Below are 24409 nucleotides of genomic sequence, written 5' to 3' on the forward strand. Positions count from 1 at the left end.
GGAGCTGTTGCTGCCAGGGAACGTATGTCCCGAATCATACAAAAATTGTTTTTGGCTTATTTCACATAGCACAACGTTTCTGAGGTTCATCCATGTTGTAACATGTGCCAGAATTTCATCCTTTTTTCAGGCTGAATAATATTCCATTGCATGTATATAAAACATTTAGTTTACCTATTCATCCATGAATGGACACTTGGGCTTCTTCCACTTCTTGGCTATGATGAATATTGCTATGAACTTGGGTGTACTAATATCTCTTTGAGACCTCGTTTTTTATTTTTTTAGATATATACCCAGGAGCAGGATTGCTGGATCATATGGTATTTCTATTTTTTAATATTTTGAGGAGCCACCATACTGTTTTCCACAACAGATGCACCATTTTCACAATCTCACCAACAGTATACAAGGATTGCAATTGTCCACATCCTCACCAACACATTATTTTCTGTTTTGTGATAGTAACCATCAAATTGGTGTGAGGTGATAACTCACTGTGGTTTTAATTTGCATTTCTCTTATGATTAATGATGTTGAGCATCTTCCCATATGCTTGTTGGCCATTTGTATATCATCTGTGGAGAAATGTCTAGTTAAGTCCTTTGCCCATCTTTAAATTGGGATGTTTGTCTTTTTGTTCTTGAGTTGTAGGATTGATTTATATATTGTAGGTATTAAACCGTTATCATTTATTTGATTCACAAATATCTTCTCACATTCTATTGATTGTTTCCTTTGATGCACAGTTTTAAATTTTGATGTACAGAAAGTCCCCTACATACGAACATTCAAGTTGCGAAATTTCAAAGATATGAACATGCTTTTGCATGTCCAATCACATAGTAAGTTCACGTGTTTGGCATACATTGTCATGTGCGTGCATCCTCTACAAGTGGTTGTGCTTTTGTGTACTTTATTGTACAGTGCTGTATAGAATACAGTAGTACAGTATCTTTATTTCAAGCCCAGGATGTCCGGAAGCAAGCGTAAAAGCAGCAGTGATGTATCTGGTAATAAGAAGTGCCAAGCGATAATGATGGAAAGAAAAGTGAAAATAATTGAGAGAGTGGAGCAACAAGAGGAAGAAAAAGTAACTGAAGAACCAAAGAGTTTCATGATGCAGGAAATGGCAAGGGGATTTTCTTTATTTGAGGATTCACTGTTAGTTTTTGAGGCACAGGATCTGAACGTAGATTGGTACACAAAGGCTGCAGCAGCCATTCAGAGTGCAATCCAGCACTACTGTGTCATCTCTGATGAGAAAAAAAAGAGCTACTACCCAGACATCACTGGATCAGTTTTTCAAGAGGGTAGCTAGAATTGAGTCTAGCAAGGAATGAGAACCTGCAGCCAAAGGCCCCAGGAATGACCTCTGCCCATCAGTGGGCTGGCACTAGCCCTGTGAACACCTGGGCCCCAGCCCTGCCCACCAGCAGGCTGACATCAGCTCTGAGACATCTTAAGCCCCTCAGCCACACTCTCTGGGATCCAGCCCCACTCACCAGTGGGCTGACACCAGCTTTGGGACACCCCAGACCCTGTAGCTAGCCATGTCAGGAACTGGTCCCACTTCTCAGCAGGTGACACTAACTCTGGGACCCCTGGTCCCACAACCAGCCACCCTGGGACCTTGCTCCAACCACCAGTGGGCCAGAACTAGCCCTGGACTTCCTGGGGCTCCACAGCCAGCCACCTTGTGTCCCAGCCCTGCCCACCAGTGGCAAGTAGACACCACATTAGGCAGGGACTAGCAGCCCAACCATAGTAGGCAGCCTGCCACAACAGAAGGGCCCACACAGCACACATGGGGGCACCCCTAGAGCACGTAGCTCCAGTGATGAAAGGGGAGTGTGCTGCTGGGACATAGGACATCTCCTACAAAATCTTCTCCAAGATTGGAAAATGTAACCAACATACAAATATATAGAAATAAAAACAGCAAATTAGTAAAATGAGGTGACTGAGGAATATGTTCCAAGTGAAGGACCAAGATAAAACCCCAGAATAATTAAGTGAAAATAGAGATAAGCAACCTACCCAATAAAGAGTTCAAGGTAATGATCACAAAGATGATAAAAGAACTCGGGAGAAGAATGAATGGACACAGTAGATTTAACAAAGAGTTAGAAAATATAAAGAAGAACCAAACAGAGCTGAAGAATATAATAACTGAAATAAAAAATATATTAGAAGGAATCAACAATAGATTAGATGATACAGAGGAATGGATCAGTGAACTGGAAGACAGAGTAGTAGAAATCACTCAAGTTGCACAAAAAATAAAAAAGAATTTAAAAATACAGGACATTTTAAGAAACCTTGGACAACATCAAGTATACTAAATTCACATTATAGGGGTCTCAGAAGGAGAATAGAAAGAGGAAAAGGTACAGAGAACATATTTGAAGCCATAAAAGCTGAAAATTTCCCTAACCTGGGAAAGGAAACAGACATCCTGGTTCAGGAAGCACAGAGGGTCCCAAACAGGATAAATGCAAAGTGAACCACATCAAGACACACTGAAATTAAAATGGCAAAAATTAAAGATAGAGAATATTAAAAGCAGCAAGGGAAAAGCAACAAGTTACACACAAGGGAACTCCCATAAGACCATCAACTGATTCTTCAGCAGAAACTCTGTAGGGCAGAAAGGAGTGGCACAATACATTTAAAGTGATAAAAGGGAAAAAACTACAATGAAGAAAACTCTACTTGTCAAGGCTATCATTCAGATTTGAAGGAGATATCAAAAGTTTTACAGACAAGCAAAAGCTAAATGACTTCAGCACCTCCAAACCAGTTTTACAAGAAATGTTAATGGGACTTCTCTCAGCATAATAGAAAAGACCACAACTAGAAACAGGAAAGTTATGAAAGTAAAAAGCTATTTGGTAAAGGCAAATATACAGTAAAGGTTGTAAATCTACTTATAAAACCAGTAGGAAGGCTAAAAGACAAAAGAAGTAAAATCATCTATATCCACCATAAGTAGTTAAGAGATACACAAAACAAAAAGATGTAAAATATGATGTCAAAAAAAGTAAAGATTGGGGGTTGGGGAGTAAAAATACAGTTGCACTGTTGTTAAACTGTGTTCAAATTTAAGAGAGCAGCAACTTAATCATACACACACACACACACACACACACACACACACACACACACAGATTGCTATATATAAGCCTCATGGTAACCATATTTCAAAAATTTGTGTTAGATACACACACAAAGGGAAAGTAATCCAAACAAAACACTGAAGGTAGTCATCAAATCACAGGGAAGAGAGGAAAAGAAGAAAAAAGGAACAAAAAACTACAAAACAACCCCAAAACAATTAACAAAATGTCAATGCATACATATCTATTGGTAAGTACTTTAAATGTAAATGGACTAAATGCTCCAATCTGCTGCTTACAAGAGACTCACTTCAGCACTAAAGACATTCACACTGAAAGTGAGGGGCTGAGAAAAGGTATTCCATGCAAATGGAAAAGAAAAGAAAGCCAGGGTAGCAATATTAATATCAGACAAAATAGGCTTTAAAACAAAGACTGTTATAAGAGACAAAGAAGGACATTATATAATGATCAAAGGATCAATCCAAGAGGATGATATAACAATTATAAATATATATGCACTCAACATAGGAGCATCTAAATATATAAGGCAAATATTAACAGACACAAAAGGAGAAAATGGCAGTAACAAATTTAGTAGGGGATTTTAACACCCCACTTACATCAATGGACAGATCATCCAGACACAAAATCAATAAGGAAACACTGACCTTAAATGATACATTAGATCCCATCTAATATATATATATATATATAGAACATTCCATCCAAAAGCAACAGAATACACATTCTTTTCAAGTGCACATGGAACATTCTCCAGGATAGATCACATGCTAGGCCACAAAACAAGTCTTGGTAAATTTACGAAAATTGACATTTTTCAATCACCCTTTCCTATCACAATGCTATGAGACCAGAAATCAGCTACAAGAAAAAAAACTGCAAAAAACACAAAGGGAGGATAAATAATACAATACTAAGCAAGCAACAGATCACTGAAGAAATCAAAGAGGAAATTAAAAAATACCTGGAGACAAATGAAAATGAAAACACAATGACCCAAAATGTATGGGATGCAGCAAAAGCAGTTCTAAGAGGGAAGTTTACAGCATTTCAATCTCACCTCAGGAAACAAGAAAAATCTCAAATAATCTAACCTTACACCTAAAGGAGGTAGAAAAAGAACAAACAAAACCCAAAGTTAGTAGAAGGAAAGAAATCATGAAGATCAGATCAGAAATAAATGTAATAGAGATTTTAAAAACAATAGAAAAAAATCAATGAAACTAAGAGCTGTTTCTTTGAAAAGATAAACAAAATTGATAAACCTTTAGCCAAACGCATTAAGAAAAAAAGAGAAAGGGCCCAAATCTATAAAATCAGGAATGAAAAAGGAAAAGGTACAACTGACACCACAGAAATACAAAAGATCGTAAGAGATTACAACAAACAATTATACAGCAATAAAATAGAAAAACCTTTAAAAAAATAGAAAAAATCCTAGAAATGTCCAATCTCTCAAGACTGAATCAGACAGAAATAGAAATTTTGAAGAGACCAATTACCAGTAATGAAATTAAATCAATAATTTTAAAATTCCAACAAACAAAATTCCAGGACCAGATAGCTTCACAGGGGAATTCTACCAAACATTTAGAGAAGAGTTAACACTCATCCTTCTCAAACTATTCCAAAAAATTGCAGAGGAAGAAATACTTCTGAACTCGTACTGTGAGGCCAGCATCACCCTGATACAAAAACCAGACAAATGTATGGGAAAAATTACAGTCCAATATCACTGATGAACATAGATGCAAAAATCCTCGGTAAAATATAAGCAAACCAAATCCAACAATACATTCAAAGGATCATACACCATGATCAATTGAGATTTATCCCAAGGATGCAAAGATGGTTCAATACATGACGTAATACACCACATTGGCAAACTGAAGAATAAAAACCATCTCAATCGAGGCAGAAAAAGCTTTTGACACAATTCAACATCCATATATGATAAAAACTCTCAACAAAGTGGATATAGAGGGTACACACCTCAATATTATAAAGGCCATATACGACAAGCCCACAACTACCATCATACTCAATGGTGAAAAGCTGAAAGCATTTCCTCTAAGATCAGGAACAAGAAAAAGATGCCCACTCTTGCCCCTTTTATTCAACGTACTACTGGAAGTTCTAGCCATAGCAATCAGACAAGAAAAAGAAATAAAAGGCATCCAAATTGGAAGAGAAGAAGCAAAACTGTCACTGTTTGCCGATGACATGATATTATACATAGAAAATTCTGAAGACATCACCAAAAAACTACTAGAGCTCATCAATGAATTCTGTAAAGTTGCAGGATACACAATTAATATAGAGAAATCTGTTGTTTCTATACACTATCAATGAACTATCAGAAATAGAAATTACAAAAACAATCCCATTTACTATTGCATCAAAAAGAATAAAATAACTAGGAATAAATCTAAGTAAGGAGGTAAATGAAATGTACTTGGAAAACTAAGACACTGATGAAAGAAACTGAAGTCAACACAAAGAGATGGAAAGGTATACCATGGTCATATGTTGGAAGAATTAATATTGTTAAAATGACAACACTACCTGAGGAAATCTACAGATTCAATGCAATTCCTATCAAAACACCAGTGACATTTTTCACAGAAATAGAAAAAATAATTCTAAAATTTTTAATGAAACACAAAAGTCCCTAAATAGCCAAAACAATTTTGAGAAAGAACAAAGCTGGAGGTATCACACTCCCTGATTTCAAACTACACTACAAAGCTACAGCCATCAAAACAGTATGGTACTGGCACAAAAACAGACACATAGATCAATGGAATAAAACAGAGAGTCCAAAAATAAACCCACACTTATATAGACAATTAATCTATGACAAAAGAGGCAAGAATATACAATAGGAACAAACACGCCTCTTCAATAAATGGTGTTGGGAAAACTGTAAGGCTACATATAAACTGGACTACCTTCTCACACCATATAAAAATTTAAATTCAAAATGGTTTAAAGACTTTAATGTAACACCTGAAACCACAAAACCTTCAGAAGAAAGCATCAGGAGTTCACTCTTTGACATCAGTCTTAGCAATATTTTTTTGGATACATCTCCTCAGGCAAGGGAAACAAAAGCATAAACAAATGGGACTATATCAAACTAGGATATATTTTTTGATATAATATATATAAATGTATATATTTTTCCTTTGGTCCCTCGTTCCTCTCCTACTTGGATAACTGTGGTAATTCTAAAGCTAATACATACCAATGAGTGCTGACCCCCTTGGGGGTGGTGCATGCGTTTATCAGCTCAAAAGCAACCTGGTCAGCCTCCCCACTAGCCCCAGTGAGGGCGGTGCTGCCGGCTTCGGTGATTCTAGGTAACATCAGCCCATTGCAGGCCCCATGGGGGCCATGACCCATTCAAATGTCTGCCCTATCAACTTTGGATGGTAGTAGCTGCCTGGACAGTGGTGACCATGGGTGATGGGGGATCAGGGTTTGAATCCAGAGAGGGAGCCAAGGAAAGCAGCAGGCATGCAAATTCCCCACTCCCAACCTGGGGAAGTAGTATCGAAAAAAGTAAAAAAAACACAAACCCAGCACTTAAGACATGATTCATCACATACAAGGACAAGGGATTCTCAATAAGGTTATTAGCTGATTTCTCATTAGAAATAATGGAGGCCAGAAGGCAGTGGAGGGACAAATATAAAGTGCTGAAGGAAAAAAAAACAAAAACAAAAAAAAAACTTGTCAACCATGAAGTTCTATATTCAGCAGACTGCTAGCCGATTTCTGGATTTTGGACTTGCCAGCTTCCACAACTGCATGAGCAATTCTTGAAAATAGTTCTCTATCTATACATACAATCTCTATTGGTTCTTTTTCTCTGGATAATTCTTACTAAAACAAATTTTTGGTACTGAGAGCGATTCTAGCAGAACAGAATCTTAAGGATGATGGGTTAGAATTGGTTCTCTAATCTGCTTAGACTTAAACACACTGATGCCTTTATTTCCTATAATAAAGAGTGCATGGCCAAGGGGGAGGGGAGTGGGAGAGGGTTGGATTGGGAGTTTGGGAATAGCAGATACAAACTGGTATATATAGAATGGATAAACAATAATGTCCTATTGTATGGCACAGGGAAGTATATTCAATATCCGGTGATAAAATATAATGGAAAACAATATGAAAAAGAATGTATATATATGTATAACTGAGTCACTTGCCATACAGCTGTAATTAACACATTATAATTCAACTATACTTCAATAAAATTTAAATTAAGAAAAAGGAGTGCACGGATAGTCCATGGATTGATGTCACAATAGAGATATGCAAAATATCACCCCTGGATCTTCTAATCAAATAAGAGACAAGGTCTCTTAAAGGCACATGAAAAGATGCTCAACATAGCTAATTATTAGAGACATGCAAATAAAAACAATGAGATATCACCTCACACCAGTAAGAATGGCCATCATTAAAAAATCTACAAACAATAAATGCTGGAGAGGGTGTGGAGAAAAAGGAATCCTGTACTGTTGGTGGGAATGTAAATTGGTACAGACACTATGGAGAACAGTATGGAGGTTCCTTAAAAAAACTAAAAATAGAGCTACTGTATGATCCAGCGATCCCACTCCTGGGCATATATCTGGAGAAAAACATGGTTTGAAAGGATACATTCACTCCAATGTTCATTGCAGCACTGTTTACAATAGCCAAGACACGGAAGCAACCTAAATGTCCAAAAACACCTGAATGGGTAAAGAAGATGTGGTAAATATATACAATGGAGTATTACCCAGCCATGAAAAGGAACAAAATAGTGACATCTGCAGCAATGTGGATGGACCTGGAGATTATCATACTAAGTGAAGTAAGTCAGACAGAGAAAGACAAATATCATATGATATTGCTTATATGCAGAATCTTAAAAAAAAAAGTGATACAAATGAACTTATTTACAAAACAGAAATAGACTCACAGACTTAGAAAATGAACTTATGGTTACTGGGGGGAAGGGTGCAGGGGGGGAGGGATAGACTGGGAATTTGGGATTGACATGTACACACTGCTATATTTAAAATAGACAACCAACAAGAACCTACTGTAAAACAAAAATTAAAATTCAGAAGTAAAATTGCAATTTCTCCCCTTTACAAAGTCTTAGAGGTTAACACTATAAAGAGTTTTTGATGAATACCCTTTTATGACCTTCTCTTATGTGTACTACCTTTATAACTAAAAAACGGTAATTCCCCCCCCCCCACTCTCCCCAGCCCTTGGCAATCATCTTCCTACTTTCTGTTTCTATGATTTTGAGTACTTTAAATACTTTCTATGAGTGGAACCGTACAGTATTTGTCCTTTTGTGACTGGCTATTTGTTGTAGCATGTGACAGGATTTCCCTCCTTTTCAAGGCTGCATAATATTCCATTGTGTGTATATAACACATTTTCTTTATCCATTCAACTGTTGGTGAACATTTGGGTTGCTCTCACCTCTTGGCTATTGTGAATAATGCAGCTCATATATGAAGGAGTATGCAAATATCTGTTTGAGATCTTGCTTTCAATTCCTTTGGGCGTATTCCCAGAAGTGGAAATGGTGGATCATATGGTGATTCTATTTTAATCTTTCTTTAGGAGTCTTCATACTGTTTTCCATAATGACTGCATCATTTTACATTCCTACCAATAGTGCACAAGGGCTCCAGTCCTTCCACGTCCTCACCAACACTTGTCATTTTCTGTTCTTTTGATAGTGGCTATCCTAATGGATGTAAAGTGATATCTCATTGTGGTTTTGATTTGCATTTCTCTTATGATTAGTGAAGTTGAGCATCTTTTCATATGTTCATTAACCATTTTTTTTGTCTTCTTTGGAGAATTGTCTATCCAAGAACTTTGCCCATTTTTAAATTAGGTTATCTTTGTTGTTGTTGTTGAGTGGTAAAAGTTCCTTATATACCCTGGATATTAACCCCTTATCAGATATACAACTTGCAAATATTTTCTCCCATTCAGTAGGCTGTCTTTTCACTCTGTTGATTGTTTCTTATGATGCACAGTTTTAGAGTTTTATGTAGTTCCATTTGTCTTTTTTTTTGTTTTTGTTGCTGATTCCTTTGAACATTGTTATAAAACTAATGAACAAAATGAGATTGGCTGCCTGCTTTTAATTTTGCTGGACACAATGGGGGTAGAAAACAATGAGCTCAAGGATTTTAATTCCCAGCTTAAGCACTGCATAAATGACATGACAGCTTCTATGTCTGCCCTGAAAGAGACACTTGTTTCCTGTAACTGCAGAGGTGAGTGTGCTGAAAACCAAACCCAGTATCTAGTGGCTGAATCACAGTACAAATTGTTCAGTACACGCCAAAAGAGCTGCTTGATTTTTCCAATTTAAACAGAATCTCGGGAATATGTGTGGGATGGATATTAAGGTTGTGGAATAATGGTAGAAAGAACATAAAGTTGGATTAGGCCACATTTATTGATATGGGTCAACTAATGTTGCAATTTGGGAGTTACAAAGGGCTCTAATTGTTTGTTTGTTTGGTCAGTTTGTTGGCTGGCTGAAACATTGACTAAAAAGTAGCTCACAGTAAATGAAGTTGAAATGCCAGACCTGCCTTCCTATACTACAGAGGAAGGGAAAGACTCAAAGAGATTGGAATGTTAGAGTGGGTTTGACATTTAAGACCTGCTCACACACTCTGGGATGGTCCAGAGGACACGTCTTTCACTAGTACTCTGGGAAATAAATTTGTGAAGGATCCCTAGCATCCTTGAAGAGCTCTGTGATTGCTCTTCTCTGTAGACCAGAAAGTACTGTGGGAACTGCGGCTACTGAACTGGGAAATCTAAATATAATGAGGGTAATTGGATGCCAAGGTGGCAGGGGCCAAGTGGTGGCACTCAATGGCCAAACGTAAGGTGGGTGTGGTTATTTAATGGACAGCAGAGTCAAAGTACTGCTCAGAATAGTCTTACTCACAGAAACCTATGACATTGGCAAGTTGATTATGGCGTTCCTAAAACTGAAATATATAGAAAAGTCTACTAAATTTGTACATGATATGTATAAGTAGAAAAATTCTAGGTCAAGTGATCAAAAGTCTAACTTGAATCATGAAAACAGAGTCATGTCCCCTCAATCAATTCCCATCCTCTTTACAGACCTAGAACTCTTCAAATGAAGGAGAATCTGGGTACCCTTGAGGAAAAACCCTGGTATACTGCCAAAAGTTTATATTGTTAATCTTTCTCTGAGCTTTCCCCAAAGGGACCTACAGTCTTTTACCAGACTGACTGTGCTTTGGGGAAAAGGAAATAATCAGACCTTTCAGAGATCACTGGACACAGGCTTTGAACTGACAACAATTCCAGAAGACCCAAACCATCACCATGGTCCACAAGTCAGAATAGGGGCTTATGAAGGTCTGGTGAACAATGGAGTTTTAGCTCAGGTCCATCTCACAGTGGGTCCAGTGGGCCCCCAAATACATCATGCCATGATTTCTCCAGTTCTGAAATGCATAATTGGAAGAGACATACTCAGCAACTGGCAGAATCCTTATATTAGTTTCCTGAGATGTAGAATGAGGGCTATTAGGTGGGAAAGACCAAGTGGAAGCCACTAGAACTGCCTCTACCTAGAAAAATAGTAAACCAAAAGCAATACTGCATTTCTGGAGAGACTGCAGAAATCAGTGCCACCATCCAGGACTTGAAGGATGCATCCCCATCCATTTTGTCTATCTGGCCTGTGCAGAAGACAGATGGATCTTGGAGAATGACAGTGGATTATTGTAAGCTCAACCATCGCAACTGCAGCACCAGATGTGGTTTCATTGTGAAAGCAAATTAACACATCCTCTGGTACCTGGTATGCAGCCATTGATCTGACAAATGCTTTTTTCTTCATATTTGTTAGTAAAGACCACCAACCAGCAAGTCCAGCAATATACCTACACTGTCCTGCCTCAGAGGTACATCAGCCCTCCAGTCCTGTGTCATAATATAGTTCACAAGGTCTTGACGTCCTTTCCCTTATACACAACATCACACTGGTTCATTACATCGATAATGTTATGCTGATTGGACCTAGTGAGCAAGGAGTAGTAAGTACTCTGTTAAGATATTTGTATATTAAAGAGTGGGAAATAAATCCAACAAAGATTCAGGGGCCTCCTGCCTCACTGAAATGTCTAGGGGTCCTGTGGTGTGGGGCATGTTGAGATATCCTTTCTAAGGTAAAGGATAAGCTGTTCCCTCTGGCTCCCCCTACAACCGAGAAAGAGGTACAACATTTAATGGGCCTCTTTCGGTTTCAGAGGTGACATATTCCTCATTTTGTTGTGTTATTCCAGCCTATTACTGAGTGACCCAAAAAGCTGCTAATTTTGAGCGGTGCCCAGAACAAGAGAATGCTGTGCAGGTTGATTACACTGGACTACTTCCATCATGAAAAGGGGCAACATTTTGTTCCTACTGGAATAGACACTCTGAAGATGAATTTACCTTTCCTACATGCAATGCTTCTGCCAAAACTACCATCCATGGACTTACAGAATACCTATCCACCGCTGTGGTATGCCTCGCACCATTGATCTGACCAAGGAACTCACTTGACAGTAAGTGAAGTGCAGCAATGGAATGGAATTACCATGGAATGGTAATGGAATGGTAATTACCATGGAATGGAATGGAATTCCTTCCATTCTCAAGGAATTCCATGGTCTTATCATGCTCTCCACCATCTTGAATCATCTGGCTTGATAGAATGGTGGAATGACCTTTCGAAGACTCAGTTACAATGCCAGCTAGATGGCAATATCTTGTAAGATTGGGAGAAGGTTTTCCATAAGGCCATATACGTTCTGAATCAGCATCCAATGTATAATATTTTCTTCCATGGCCAGCATTTATGGATCCAGGAACCAAGGAGTGGAAATGGGAGTGTTACTACTCACTATTACCTCTAACTATACACTCGCCAAAATTTTGCTTCTTGTTCCCATGAATTTATGCTCTGCTGGCCTAGAGGTTTAGTTCTAAAGGGAGGAATGTTTCCACCAGAAGACACAATGATGATTCAATTGAACTGGCAGTTAAGAATGCCACCCAGCCACGTAGGGCTTTTCATGTCTCTGAATTAGCAGGCAAAGAAGTTATTGTGCTGACCCTGACTGCCAAGGGGAAATTGAACTACTACTACACAATGAAGGTAAGGAAGATCATGTCTAGAATCCAAAAGATCCCTTAGGGTGTTTCTTAGAATTACCGTGCGTTGTGATTAAAGTCAATGGAAATCTATAACAATTCGATTCAGGCAGGACTAATGCCTTAGATCCCTCAGGAATGAAGGCTTGGCTCACTCTAACATGCACAGAGCCATGATCAGCTCAGATGCTTGCTGAGGGCAGGGAAAATGGAATGGGTAGTAGAAGATGGTTTAAATACCAGCTATGACTGCATGACCAGTTATGGAAACAAGGGCTGTAATTGTTACAAATGTCTTCTTTATTATGTTATGCTTGTGCTCTTGTATTTATATATGTTAAGCAAATATCTTTGCTTTCTTTCCTCTCTTATCCCCTTATCATATAACATAAGATATATTGACTTTATATCATAGTATTTAAGTATTGTTAACTTACATCATAGTATTTAAGTTATGAGATATCACGGAGAAGAGTAAAAGTCACCCAAGGACATTGCATCCTCTTCTAAAGAAAATATAGGTGTGTTTTCAGATGTATGCAGCAGTGTTGGATCATGTTAGAACTATGACCTTGTTGTTGTCTTTATTTGAAGATTGAGTATGGTCAAAAAGATTTTAAATCTTTAAAATTTTTCTATTTGTTTTCCAGAGAAATAGAACCAATAGAGAGAAACGGAGTGTGTGTGTGTGTGTATGTGTGTGTGTGTGTGTGTGTGTGTTCATGTGTGTATAGAAAGGAAAAGATATTTTAAGGAACTGGTTCACACAGGGTAGGCAGACAGGGAAGCGTTGCAGTTTGATTCTGAAGGCACTCTACTGTCAGAATTCCCTCTTCCTCCAGAAAGGTGAATCTTTTTCTATTAAGACTTTCAACGGATTGGATGAAGCTCATCCACATTAAGGAGGGTAATATGCTTCACTCAAAGTCTACTGATTTAAATGTTATCTTATCTAAAAAACTACCTTCACAGAAACATTAGAAAGCATTTGACCAATTATCTGGGTACCGTGACCTAAATAAGTTGACACATCAAATTAACCATCACAAGCCCACCCCTTGTCAACTTGACACCCATACACATCTCCAGAAGATCCCTGTTAATGGGCGCACAATGTACAAAGATGTGATCTCTGAAGACAATATATAAGAGCAGAGATGGAGATGTATAGGAGCACAGTGTTTGGATTCCATTGAAATGTTATCAGCATTATAAAAACTAGATTTTTATCAGTTTAAGATGGTAATTCTAATCTCCATGGTAACCACTAAGAAAATAACTAAAAAATACACAGAAAAGGAAAGAAGAAGGGAATTGAAATAGTACTAAAAAAATCAACCAAATTTTTAAAAAGGCAGTCATGGAGAAATTGAGGAACAAAATACATAAGACATAAAGAATTCTATACCTAAGAGCAGAAGTAAGTTTTACCTTATCAGTAATAGTGTTAAATGTAAATAATTTAAACTCTCCAATTAAAAGGTAGAGATGGTCAGAATGGGGACAGGAAAACCAAAACCATAATTCTCCTACATGTTGTCCGTGAGTCCCCTGATTTATTTTTATCAATATTGAATATACTCTAAAAACCCTACCTTACAGAAAACTTAATAATGTATTGTCATGATGACAATTTATATCAATGATAAAAATGTGATTATTTAATAATGGTGCTGGGGCAACTAAGAAGACTACTGGAAAACAATGAAATGTCTTTCTTACTCTCTTCTTATAAGAAAATAAAATCTGGGTGAATCAATGACTTAATTATAAAATAGAAAATCACAAAACTACTGCAAATATATATGAGAAATTTCTCTTACAATTTTATAAAGAGAAAGAATTATCTCAGTATAGCCCTCATCCTTCCTAATCTGCCCATGGCTCTGTTCACCACCATATTCAAGCCCACCCATCTTGACCCCGGACCACAGCAACAGGTGCTGGAAGCCCTTGTGCATTTAGTTTCGTTTGTGTGTTTGGTTGGGGCTAAGCTCTTCCCTCTCCACATCCTGACACTTTGACAAGCCCACACTGAACATCGAATGGAAAGGCACAAGAGTCTTTCTTATGATGCTCATGGAAATGCACAGTCTTAAAGGGTTTTTAAGCACCCCTCAGTGCTACTCTTGCCAACTCTGGAAGCCCTTGTGCAGAAAATCAATTTCTAACTCACTTTCCTTCTTGGGGTAAAGGAAACACGTGCAAAACAAAAACCCCAGTCAACCACCCTGCCAGGCATGGTTCCTGCTGTTTTCCTGTGGCTCATAGAACCACATGGAACACAGATATCACACCAGGTAGAAGAACCAGGGGTGCACTTCACAGACATGCCCTGGAAGGCTCTCCACCTGTTTCTGGTCTTGCCCCCTTTCAATCCAAGAGTGTGCTCTTATCCCATTGGTCCTCTGCCTAAAACAAACCTGATTCCTTCAGTCTTTTGCTTAAAACTTTTTGGAGATGTCCCTTACTAACAAAATAAAACCCATGCTCCCTCCACGGTGTCCAGGACCCCGTGTGATCTCCTCCCACCTGTCCTGTTGACCTCTCCACCCTCCACTCACCCCAGCTGCCCCCTAGCTTTGCTCAAACAAGCCCAGCCCTGCCCTCTGGGGTGACAGTTCCCGGGGGCCCCCTCAGGAGCACTCTACCTGGCTCTCTGCACCAAAGTCACCAACCCCAGGAGGCCTCACCAACCCCGACTCTGTCCCACCCATCATTCAATTATCCTCACAGTTCCTAGCTCATCTCTCTGACTGTCATGTTTGTCCATCTGTCTGGGTACCATCCTAGGAGGAGGGTTCCAGGAGGGCGGGGGCCTCGTGCCCTCCACTGGCACAGCGCCTGGCACATGGAAGACTTCCAGTAAATGCCTGCAGAATAAGAACCAGGAACTGCAAGAATCAGAAGACCAGAAGGACATGAAGATAAGGGAGACAAGGGTCGGGTAAGGGTTGGAGATCAGTCTTAGAATGTACCTGGTGGACACAACTCCCAGAAGCTGCGCCTCCATCCCTGTGGGGCAGTTAATTGCTGGTGAACTCCGTCCTTCCCTGTGGGCATGGTTGAGGCAGCTGTGACCTATAGGGACAAAACAGGGACAGGCATGAGTGGCTTCCAGACTCTCACCCCTCCCAGAATCCATTCCACATTCCTTTCACCTCACCTCCAAAACTAAGCAGAACTTACACCTTTCTCCCAGCTCCAAACTCTTAAATATTCTTCAGTATTTATGTTTGAACTTTCATGATTTGGGGCTAGCCAAGTAACATACACTTGAAAAACTCTTCTTTATCCTTTTCTCTTATAGTTTATTCTAGAAAATATTAGCAGGTAAAATTTTTATAAGAATGCAAAAACTATATATGATCCCCTCATCTTAGAAATAGCATCCATTAATGTTTTGTCTCATTTAGTTCCACTATTTCACCATATGTGTGAATATTCTCTTTCTCTTATGTACACACACACATTTATGAATGAGGGTTATATAATATGCAAACTTAAAAAAATCAGGATACAGAATCAAACATTAAATAATTTTTTGTTCACCAAATGTTGATTAAATAATGAATTTCTGGGTTAAAAAGGTGCCTCAGACATCTAGACCAATAGAATAGAACAGATAGCCCAGAAATAGACTGTTGCATATATGGTCAAATGACTTGACAAGGAGTACCAAAATCATTTAACGGAGAAAGGACAATCTTGGGAAAACTGGATATCCATATGCAAAAATATGAACTTGGACCCTTACTTTACACCATATACAAAAATTAACTCAAAATGGATCAAAGATAGAAACATAAGAGTTAAAGCTATAAAACACTTAGGAGAAAATATAGGGGCAGTTCTTCATGAACTGGGATTTGGAAATGACTTCTTGGATATGACACCAAAAGCATAGGCAACATGAAAAAAATAGATAAATTGTGCTAACATCAAAATTAAAACTTCTGTGCATCAAAAAAACACAATTAACAGAGTGAAAGGGCAAACCACAGAATGGGAGAAATGTTTGAAAATCATATATCTGATAAGGGGTTAATATCCAGAATATATAAAGAACTCCTACAACACAACAACAACAATAATAATAATAAACAACCATTTTAAAATATAAGTAAAAGATTTGAATAGACGTTTTTCCAAAGAAGATATACAAGTGGCCAATAAGCACATGAAAAGATGCTCAACATCACGAATCATTAGGGAAATGCAAATCAAAACCACAATGAGGTACCACTGCACATCCATTAGGATGGCCACTCTTAAAAAAAAAAAGAAAGAAAGAAAAAAAGAAACCCATAAACTACAAGTGTTGGCAAAGATGTGGAGAAATTGGAAGTCTTGTGCACTGTTGGTGGGAATGTAAAATGATGCAGCCCCTATGGAAAACAGTTTCCATAAAATTTGGGGGTTTCTCAAAAAATTAAAAATAAAATTACTATATGATCTAGCAATTTCATCTCTGGGTATATACCCAAAAGAATTGAAAGCAAGGTCTCAAAGGGATATTTGTACATCCATGTTCATAGCACCATTATTCACAATAGCCAAAAGATGGAAGTAATCCAAATGTCCATCAGTGGATGAATGGATAAACAATGTGGTATATACATAAAATGGAATAGTATTCACCTTAAAAAATAAGGAAATTCTGGCACATGCTACAACACGGATGAACCTGAGGACACTATGCTAACTGAAATAAGCCAATCACAAAAATACCGTATGATTCCACTTACGTGAGGTCCCTAGAGTAGTCAAATTCACAGAGAAAGTAGAATAGCCATTGCCGGGGTCTGGGTAGAGGGGAGAATTTGGACGTTGTTGTTTAACGAGTAGAGAGTTTCAGTTTTGCAAAATGAAAATAGCTCTAGAGATTGGTTGCACAATGAGAATATAGTTAATGCTAGTGAACTATACACTGAAAAATGGTTAAGATGGTGAATTTTATGTGATGTATATTTTACCACAATTTTTAAAAAAATTTTAAGGTGCCTGACAAGCTGTCCCTAGTGGAACCTGTCAATGATCTACTAAATACCAGTGAGTCACAGAAAAGTGACAATTTGTGTCACAATCTCTGAGCTATAAATGACATAAGAGCAATTGGAGAAATTTGAATGAGGTCCGCGAATTAGACAGTAATAATGTGTCGATGTTAATGTTCTGATTTGAAGGTTGTATTGTGGCTGTGGGGGAGAATGTTCCTGTTTGTAGGGAGTACACACCGAAGTGTTCAGGAATGACGTTCATCACGTTAGCATCTAGTTTTCAGATGGTCAGGATAAAGGGTTTTGTACAATATATGCAAATTTTCTGTAATTTTGAGTGTTTTAAAATAAAGGGTTAAATTAAGAAAATATGTCAGAATAAAAATACAGCACCGTCCCCAGGACACAAAGGAGGTGAGCCTAGGGTTGGCCTCAGCATCCTGCCTAAGGACAGTTTCCAGGCTGAAGTTCAGGAAGGGATCCGACAGGGGCCCCGTGGCCTCTGTTGAGGGGACAGAGAGGAGTTCCAGGAGGCTGAATGCAGGGCGAGAACTGGAGAAGAAAAGCTGCCCAGAGAGAGCTGTGGAGACGTGCAGAGGGGCCCATCCAGTGTGTGGGTGAGCGCTGATCTGTGCACGTGCGGGAGGGACCCACCCCCGGCTGAGAAGAGACCACTGGAAATCAGCAGGCTGACAAGCATCGAGGCTCGCCCGGGGCTGGCATTGTTCATGCTCCCATTAACCAGAGTGGGCAGACTGCATAATAGGGGTGCTGCCAAGATATCAGAGGTTAACTACTAAGTCCTTTGTAGTTAATGAATTTAATGCCCCAATAAGGCAAGTGTAGCCCAGGCATCGAACTTAAAAGCAAATATTGGAAGATCAAACTGATATTCAATTTTCTTTACTATGACTGGAACAATACCCAGCCCTCTTTAAAAGAACACAACAAAAATGAATACATAAGAAAACAAAATTCACAATCTGTATCACTTAATAAAAAATGACAAGGCATGAAGCAGGAAAACATCACCATAAGTAGGAAAAATTCAATCAATAGAAATTGTAGAAAGTGACAGAGACCATTGAATTAATACGCAAAGACTATAAAACAGCTATCTGAATCTTATAAATATACTCAGGGACATAAAAGAAGAAAATGAACACAATCAGGAGAGAGATGGATGATATATATATACAAAAAAAAAAAAACCCCAAAAAACCAAATGGAACCTCTAGAAATTTTAGAAATACCAAATCTGTAATAACAGATATAGTGATTGGGACTGGAACAACTAGATGTCCACATGCAAAAAACAAAGCTAGATACAGACCTCAGGAAGGAGAGAATACCTGCCATCTAGCAGCCTTCACCTGTGGCCAACTGCGGCCTGAGGAAGCTCAGGATGTGAAAACCCTGAGGAAACTCAGGATTTGAAAACACAGGATTCTGGCCCCAGATAGGTTAGGTGCATACTAAAGGAATGATTTCTGTGAGACCTGACTCTTGCATCTTCCCATATGTAGAAAGGTGTTAAATTCCTTAACTTGGGATATCTGGTTTCCTTTCATTAACAATAATTTTTTTTTTTAAAGGGAGAACAATTCTTTTTTCTTTTTTTTTTATAAATTAATTAATTTATTTATTTTTGGCTGTGTTGGGTCTTCGTTTCTGTGCAAGGGCTTTCTCTAGTTGTGGCAAGCGGGGGCCACTCTTCATCGCGGTGCGCGGGCCTCTCACTATCGTGGCCTCTCTTGTTGCGGAGCACAGGCTCCAGACACGCAGGCTCAGTAGTTGTGGCTCACGGGCCTAGTTGCTCCGCGGCACGTGGGATCTTCCCAGACCAGGGCTCGAACCCGTGTCCCCTGCATTAGCAGGCAGATTCTCAACCACTGCGCCAACAATAATCTTTTGATGTTCCCGACTACCTGCCCTTTGTTGCAAACTCCTATATATCCTAGCTCCTCCTTCGCTCCTCGGAGCAGTTCTCTCAGGGTTACTTGAGATGCTGCCTCCCGGGCTTGAAGTCCTAAAAATTCCCACCGAGGGACTTCCCTGGCGGTCCAGTGGTTAAGACTCCATGCTTTCACTGCAGGGGGCGCGGGTTTGATACCTGGTCAGGGAACTAAGATCCTGCATGCCATGCGGCACGGCCAAAAATAAATAAATAAATAAAATAAATAAAAATTCCCACTGAATAAAACATAACTCTCAACTTTCAGATTGTGAATATTTTTTAAGTCGACAGAACTTACACCCTTTACACAACTAACTCAAACTTAGCAAAACTAAATGTAAAACACAAAACTATAAAACTCCTAGAAGACAACCTAGGAAAAAACCTAAATGAACTTAGCTCTGGTGATGACTTTTTTTAAAAAAAATATTTATTTATTTATTTGGCTGCATTGGGTCTTAGTTGCGGCACGTGGGATGTTTTGTTGTGGTGCACAGGCTCTTTGTTGCAGCATGCGGGCTTCCCTCTAATTTTGGCGCACGGGCTCTAGAGCACGCATACTCAGTAGTTGTGGTGCGTGGGCTCTAGAGCGCATGGGCTTAGTTGCCCTGTGGCAAGTGGGATCTTAGTTCCCAGACCAGGGATTGAACATGTGTCCCCTACATTGGAAGGCGGATTTTTAACCACTGGACCACCAGGGAAGTCCCTGGTGATGACTTTCTAGATACAACTACAAAAGGCATGATCCATGAAAGAAATAACCGATAAGCTGGATTTCATTAAAATTAAATTCTGCTTTGAGGAAGACAATATCAAAAGAATGAGAAGTCAAGGAACAGACTGGGAGAAAGTATTTGCAAAAGATACATCTAAAAAGGACTGTTTTCCAAAATATACAAAGAACTTAAAAAAAACTCAACAATAAGAAAACAAACAACTCTGTTAAAAAATGGACAAAAGACCTTAACAGATACCTCACCAAAAAAAACATACAGATGGCCAGTAAGCATACAGATAGTTGATCCACATCATATGTCATCACGGAAATACAAAGTAAAACACTAATGAGATGCTGTACACACCTATAAGAATGGCCAAAACCTGGACACTGACAACACCAAATGCTGATGAAGAGGTGGAGCAACAGGAACTCTCAATCACTGCTGGTAGAAATGCAAATGACAGAGCCACTTTGAAGATAGTTGTGTGGTTTCTTGCAAAACTAAACATACTCTTACCATATAATCCAGCAATTGTGCTCCTTTGTATTTACCCAAATGACTTGAAAATGTATGTCCACACAAAAACATGAGCACAGATGTTTATAGCAGCTTTTTTCACAATTGCCCAAACTTGGAAACAACCAAGATTTCCTTCAGTAGGTGAATTGATAAATAAACTGTGGTACATCCAGACAATGGAATGTTATTCAGGCCAGAAAAGAAATAAGCTATCAAGCCATGAAAAGACATGGAGGAAACTCAAATGCATATCACTAAGTGAAAGAAGCCAACCTGAAAAAGCTACATACTGTATGATTCCAATGACATGACATTCTGGAAAAGGCAAAACTATGGAGGCAGTAAAAAGATCAGTGGTTTCCAGCGGTTGGGGGCCAGGGAGGAATGAATAGGCAAAGCACAGAGGATTTTTAGGGCAGTGAAAATACTCTGTATGATACCGTAACAGTGGTATACATCCGTCCAAGCTCATGGAACTTACAACGCCAAGAGTGAACCGTAATGTAAACTATGAACTTTGGGTGATTAGAATGTGTCAGTGTAGGTTCACCAATTATAACACATGTACCACTCTGGTGGGTATGTTGATAATGGAGGAGACCATGTATGTGTGGGGACAGGGGGTATACGGGAAATCTATGTACCTTCCTCTCGATTTTATTTTGAATCTAAAACTGCTCTAAAAGAATAAAGTCTTAAAAACAAAACAAACAAACAAAACAAACAGCATGATAATACACACACACACACACACACACAAAGGAAAAAAATATGCTGGATGGGATTAACAGCAGATTAGGATGTGTAGAAAATCAATGAATTTGGAGAGAAAGCAATAGAAACTATTCAAAATGAGAGAGAAATAATGGAAAAAAACAGATGCCAAGTTGAGAGCATTTGGGCTCACCAGGCCTGAGGCCCTGCACTGCCATCCCTGACGCCACCTGACGCTGGGCTCCTCTGAGTTCCTCCATGACCCCCCCCCCAGCACAGCACTCCACCCTGTGCTTCAGAAGCTCCTGCCCCACCCCAGGGAGCCCACACCACGGTGCCGATACATGCGGGGCCGGGGGGTGGGAGACCACGTGCCCCGTGGCCCTCCCAGCACCAGCGTGACCGACACCAGCCCTGAGGATGGGATTCGTCCTCCCACGCAGCCTCACATAGCGCCCACACGGCTCTCAGCAGCTTCCAGAGGGCCCTGCAGACGTTCACTTCCTGCCGTTTTACAGCAGGAAGCAGGGGTACGCAGGGTCCCAGAGCTGGGAGGAGCAGAGCAGGCCTGCAGTCTCCAGCTGCAGTCCCGAGACTCCTACGGCCTGACTGAGCTTCCGAGCCTCTGAACCTCACAGTTGCCACTTTGAAAGAGAGAGAAACCGGGGGTAGAAGACCTACAACAGAAATGGGGCCCCATCACATGTGCAGAACGGGGACCTGGGTGAGGACCAAGCTTAGCTCTGCAGCTCATCTCATGTCATCCTTCCAAGAGCCCTAAGACATGGGCCTCAGCTCATGAAGGCAGGGCTGGGGGCAGTAACTGGCCCTGGGTGACACCATTCAAGTGCAGAGCTGGGACTGCTGTCCCCCTGCCCCCTCCCCTGCTGCCTAATCTGGGGTCTCCTGGTCATCCACTCCCCGTCTCAGAAACCTCATGGATCCTTGAAAATCTCTACTGGCACCGAGGAATCAAAACCACAGCACTGTGGTGCCCCATATTTACTTCTTAGACTAGCAAAGAATTAAAGTTCAGTGTGGCAAGGATGCAGGGAAACAGGCATACTTGTGGACTCCTGGTGTGAGTAAAAATGGTCCGGCCTTTTTTTTGAGGACAGTTTGCCATTATATATAATGAAAGTATAAAATTACCTAACCCAGTGACACAACAATTTCACTTCCAAGGAGTTACCCAGTAGATGGTACACATGCATGTATGACACATACAAAGGTATATACTACAGTACAGTTGGAATTAGCAAAAAACACAAAACAAAAAAACCAGACAAGGATATAATCTAAAAAGATATTCGTGAAAGACAAGAACGAAATAAACTGGTTCACCCACATCTGCTTTACCTATACAATAAAATATTATGCTGTTGAAAAGAATAGGATAAATCTGCATGTACTGACCTAAGACATCTAATGGAATTGGTTATTAACTCAGAATATAAGAAAAGTGATCATGACTGTAAATGCATTTTTAAAAAAGCCATGAGGAGGGATGAGAACCGGAGTTTGGGATGTCAGAGGCCTAGGTCTCACATTCCCCAAACCATCAAGATCATGTTTTGACCTTGTCTACACAGGTATTCTCACATTCACCTGGAAACACACCCGCCGTACTAAAGTGAGTCATTCATGCAGCAGCCTTAAACATGGGTCTCATCTAGTATAGACTAATTTTTAAAAAAATTAATTCTGTAATCATTTTGTGATTATAAATATGTTATTGCGTCTCTGAATTAATTTGTTAAATGAAAATATTTAAAACTTCATGACTCCTGTAATGTTGGTTTCACATTTAATTTTTTTTTTTTTTTTTTAACATATAAGGAAACTGGAACATGCAGGGGCGGAGCCTTTCCACTTGGAGTGTCTTTAGGATGTGCATCACCATGGGTTTTCCTGTTTGCCTCTCCCACCTCTAAGGAAGGAGGGGGCGGCTCCAGTTCCTGGCTGCCCGATGGTCATCTAAGCGCAGCCTCGCAGGCAATGTGACTAGAAGAAACTGGGAACCTGCTTCCTGCTGAAACTCAAGGGTCAGAACAAAACGTGTGGAAGGCAGCCTTCTTCGTGGGCTGCTGTTTAACCAATTTGCCATGAGTATGTTTTAGAATTTAGGCGTAAGTGTAAAATAGTAAAAAGAAAGAAAGAAAAGACAGCCCATCTCTCTGTCGCTCCAGGCAGCTTGCCAGGGAGTTTCCAGCGTGACACTGCCCCCTCCAGTGCCTGGAATACACTGCTGGGACCGCTCAGGAGGCCAGCCGGGCCGCGGACCGGGAAGGGGAGCGCGAGCTCTTCTCCCTCTGGGCCCGGGTCGGTCCTGCCGGGCCATGACTCTGCTCCTTCCCCCGCTTCTGCCCACTTTTGATCCTGCTAGGACACCCGCGGCCGCAGGTGACCCGGCCAGGCACCCAGCCATGTCCGCCTGCCCCCCGCCCCGCCCCCCTCCGCTTCTGCCGCCCCCTCCCGGCCACCAGGCGATCCTTCCCCCGAGCCAGGACCCGCGGCGGAGACTCACCGAGAGCAGGACACCCAGGACGACAAAGATGAGAGCCAAGGGCCCCCGGAGCCGAGGCCTGGGACCGGGGGCGCGCCCTGCTCGGGAGCCCGAGGCGGCCGGTGGGCTCTGTCCCCGCTGCCCCGTGCTGTCGCGGGGCGCTCGCTGTCCCAGCCGCCGCGGGGTGACAGACGGCAGAGCCATCAGGAAGCAACAGTGTCTTTCGTGGGGCGCTGGATCGTCCGTGCCGCCCGTGGGGTGTGCGGGGGCTCACTCTTGTCTCTCTCTTTACTCTTGGGAGGGTGGACCGTCCTGACTTCTGTACTCTTGGCGGCGTTGAGTCACCTGGGCGGGGCAAAGAACGGGAGCCAGCAAGCAAATAGGCACAGCGTTGTTGAAACACGTGATGTGTTGACACAGAGGCTCTGAATGGAAGGCCGTCGTCTTCTAGGTACACCTCCGGAAGGTGGGGGGCTGGACATAGAACTAACCCTCTGGCTACCCTGGGCACGTGGTTTGTTTCTGGATCCTGTCCTTCCCAGGACAGGCACAGAAGGTGGTGGTGAGGAGTTTGGGGGGACGAAGTGGGAGCTGACCACTCCCATAAGCTGTGCCCTCAGCTG

General features: G+C 40.6%; 1 protein-coding gene across 2 annotated transcripts in view; it reads right to left on the reverse strand.

The window, feature by feature from the left end:
* LOC137770293 (tumor necrosis factor receptor superfamily member 10A-like) overlaps window positions 1-24126 on the reverse strand; it is a 42325-nt gene extending 18199 nt beyond the window's left edge. For both annotated transcript variants that reach the window (XM_068552897.1, XM_068552895.1), the window contains exons 1-2: window positions 23808-24126; window positions 15347-15449 (exon numbers count right to left, since the gene is read on the reverse strand). In XM_068552897.1, the coding sequence (XP_068408998.1) occupies window positions 15347-15449; window positions 23808-23990 (286 nt within the window). In that variant the 5' untranslated portion in view covers window positions 23991-24126. The remainder of the gene's footprint in view (window positions 1-15346; window positions 15450-23807) is intronic.
* Window positions 24127-24409: the final 283 nt, after the last annotated feature.

This window comes from Eschrichtius robustus, chromosome 10, assembly GCF_028021215.1.
Source record: "Eschrichtius robustus isolate mEscRob2 chromosome 10, mEscRob2.pri, whole genome shotgun sequence".
In the NCBI taxonomy this organism is placed as follows: domain Eukaryota; kingdom Metazoa; phylum Chordata; class Mammalia; order Artiodactyla; family Eschrichtiidae; genus Eschrichtius; species Eschrichtius robustus.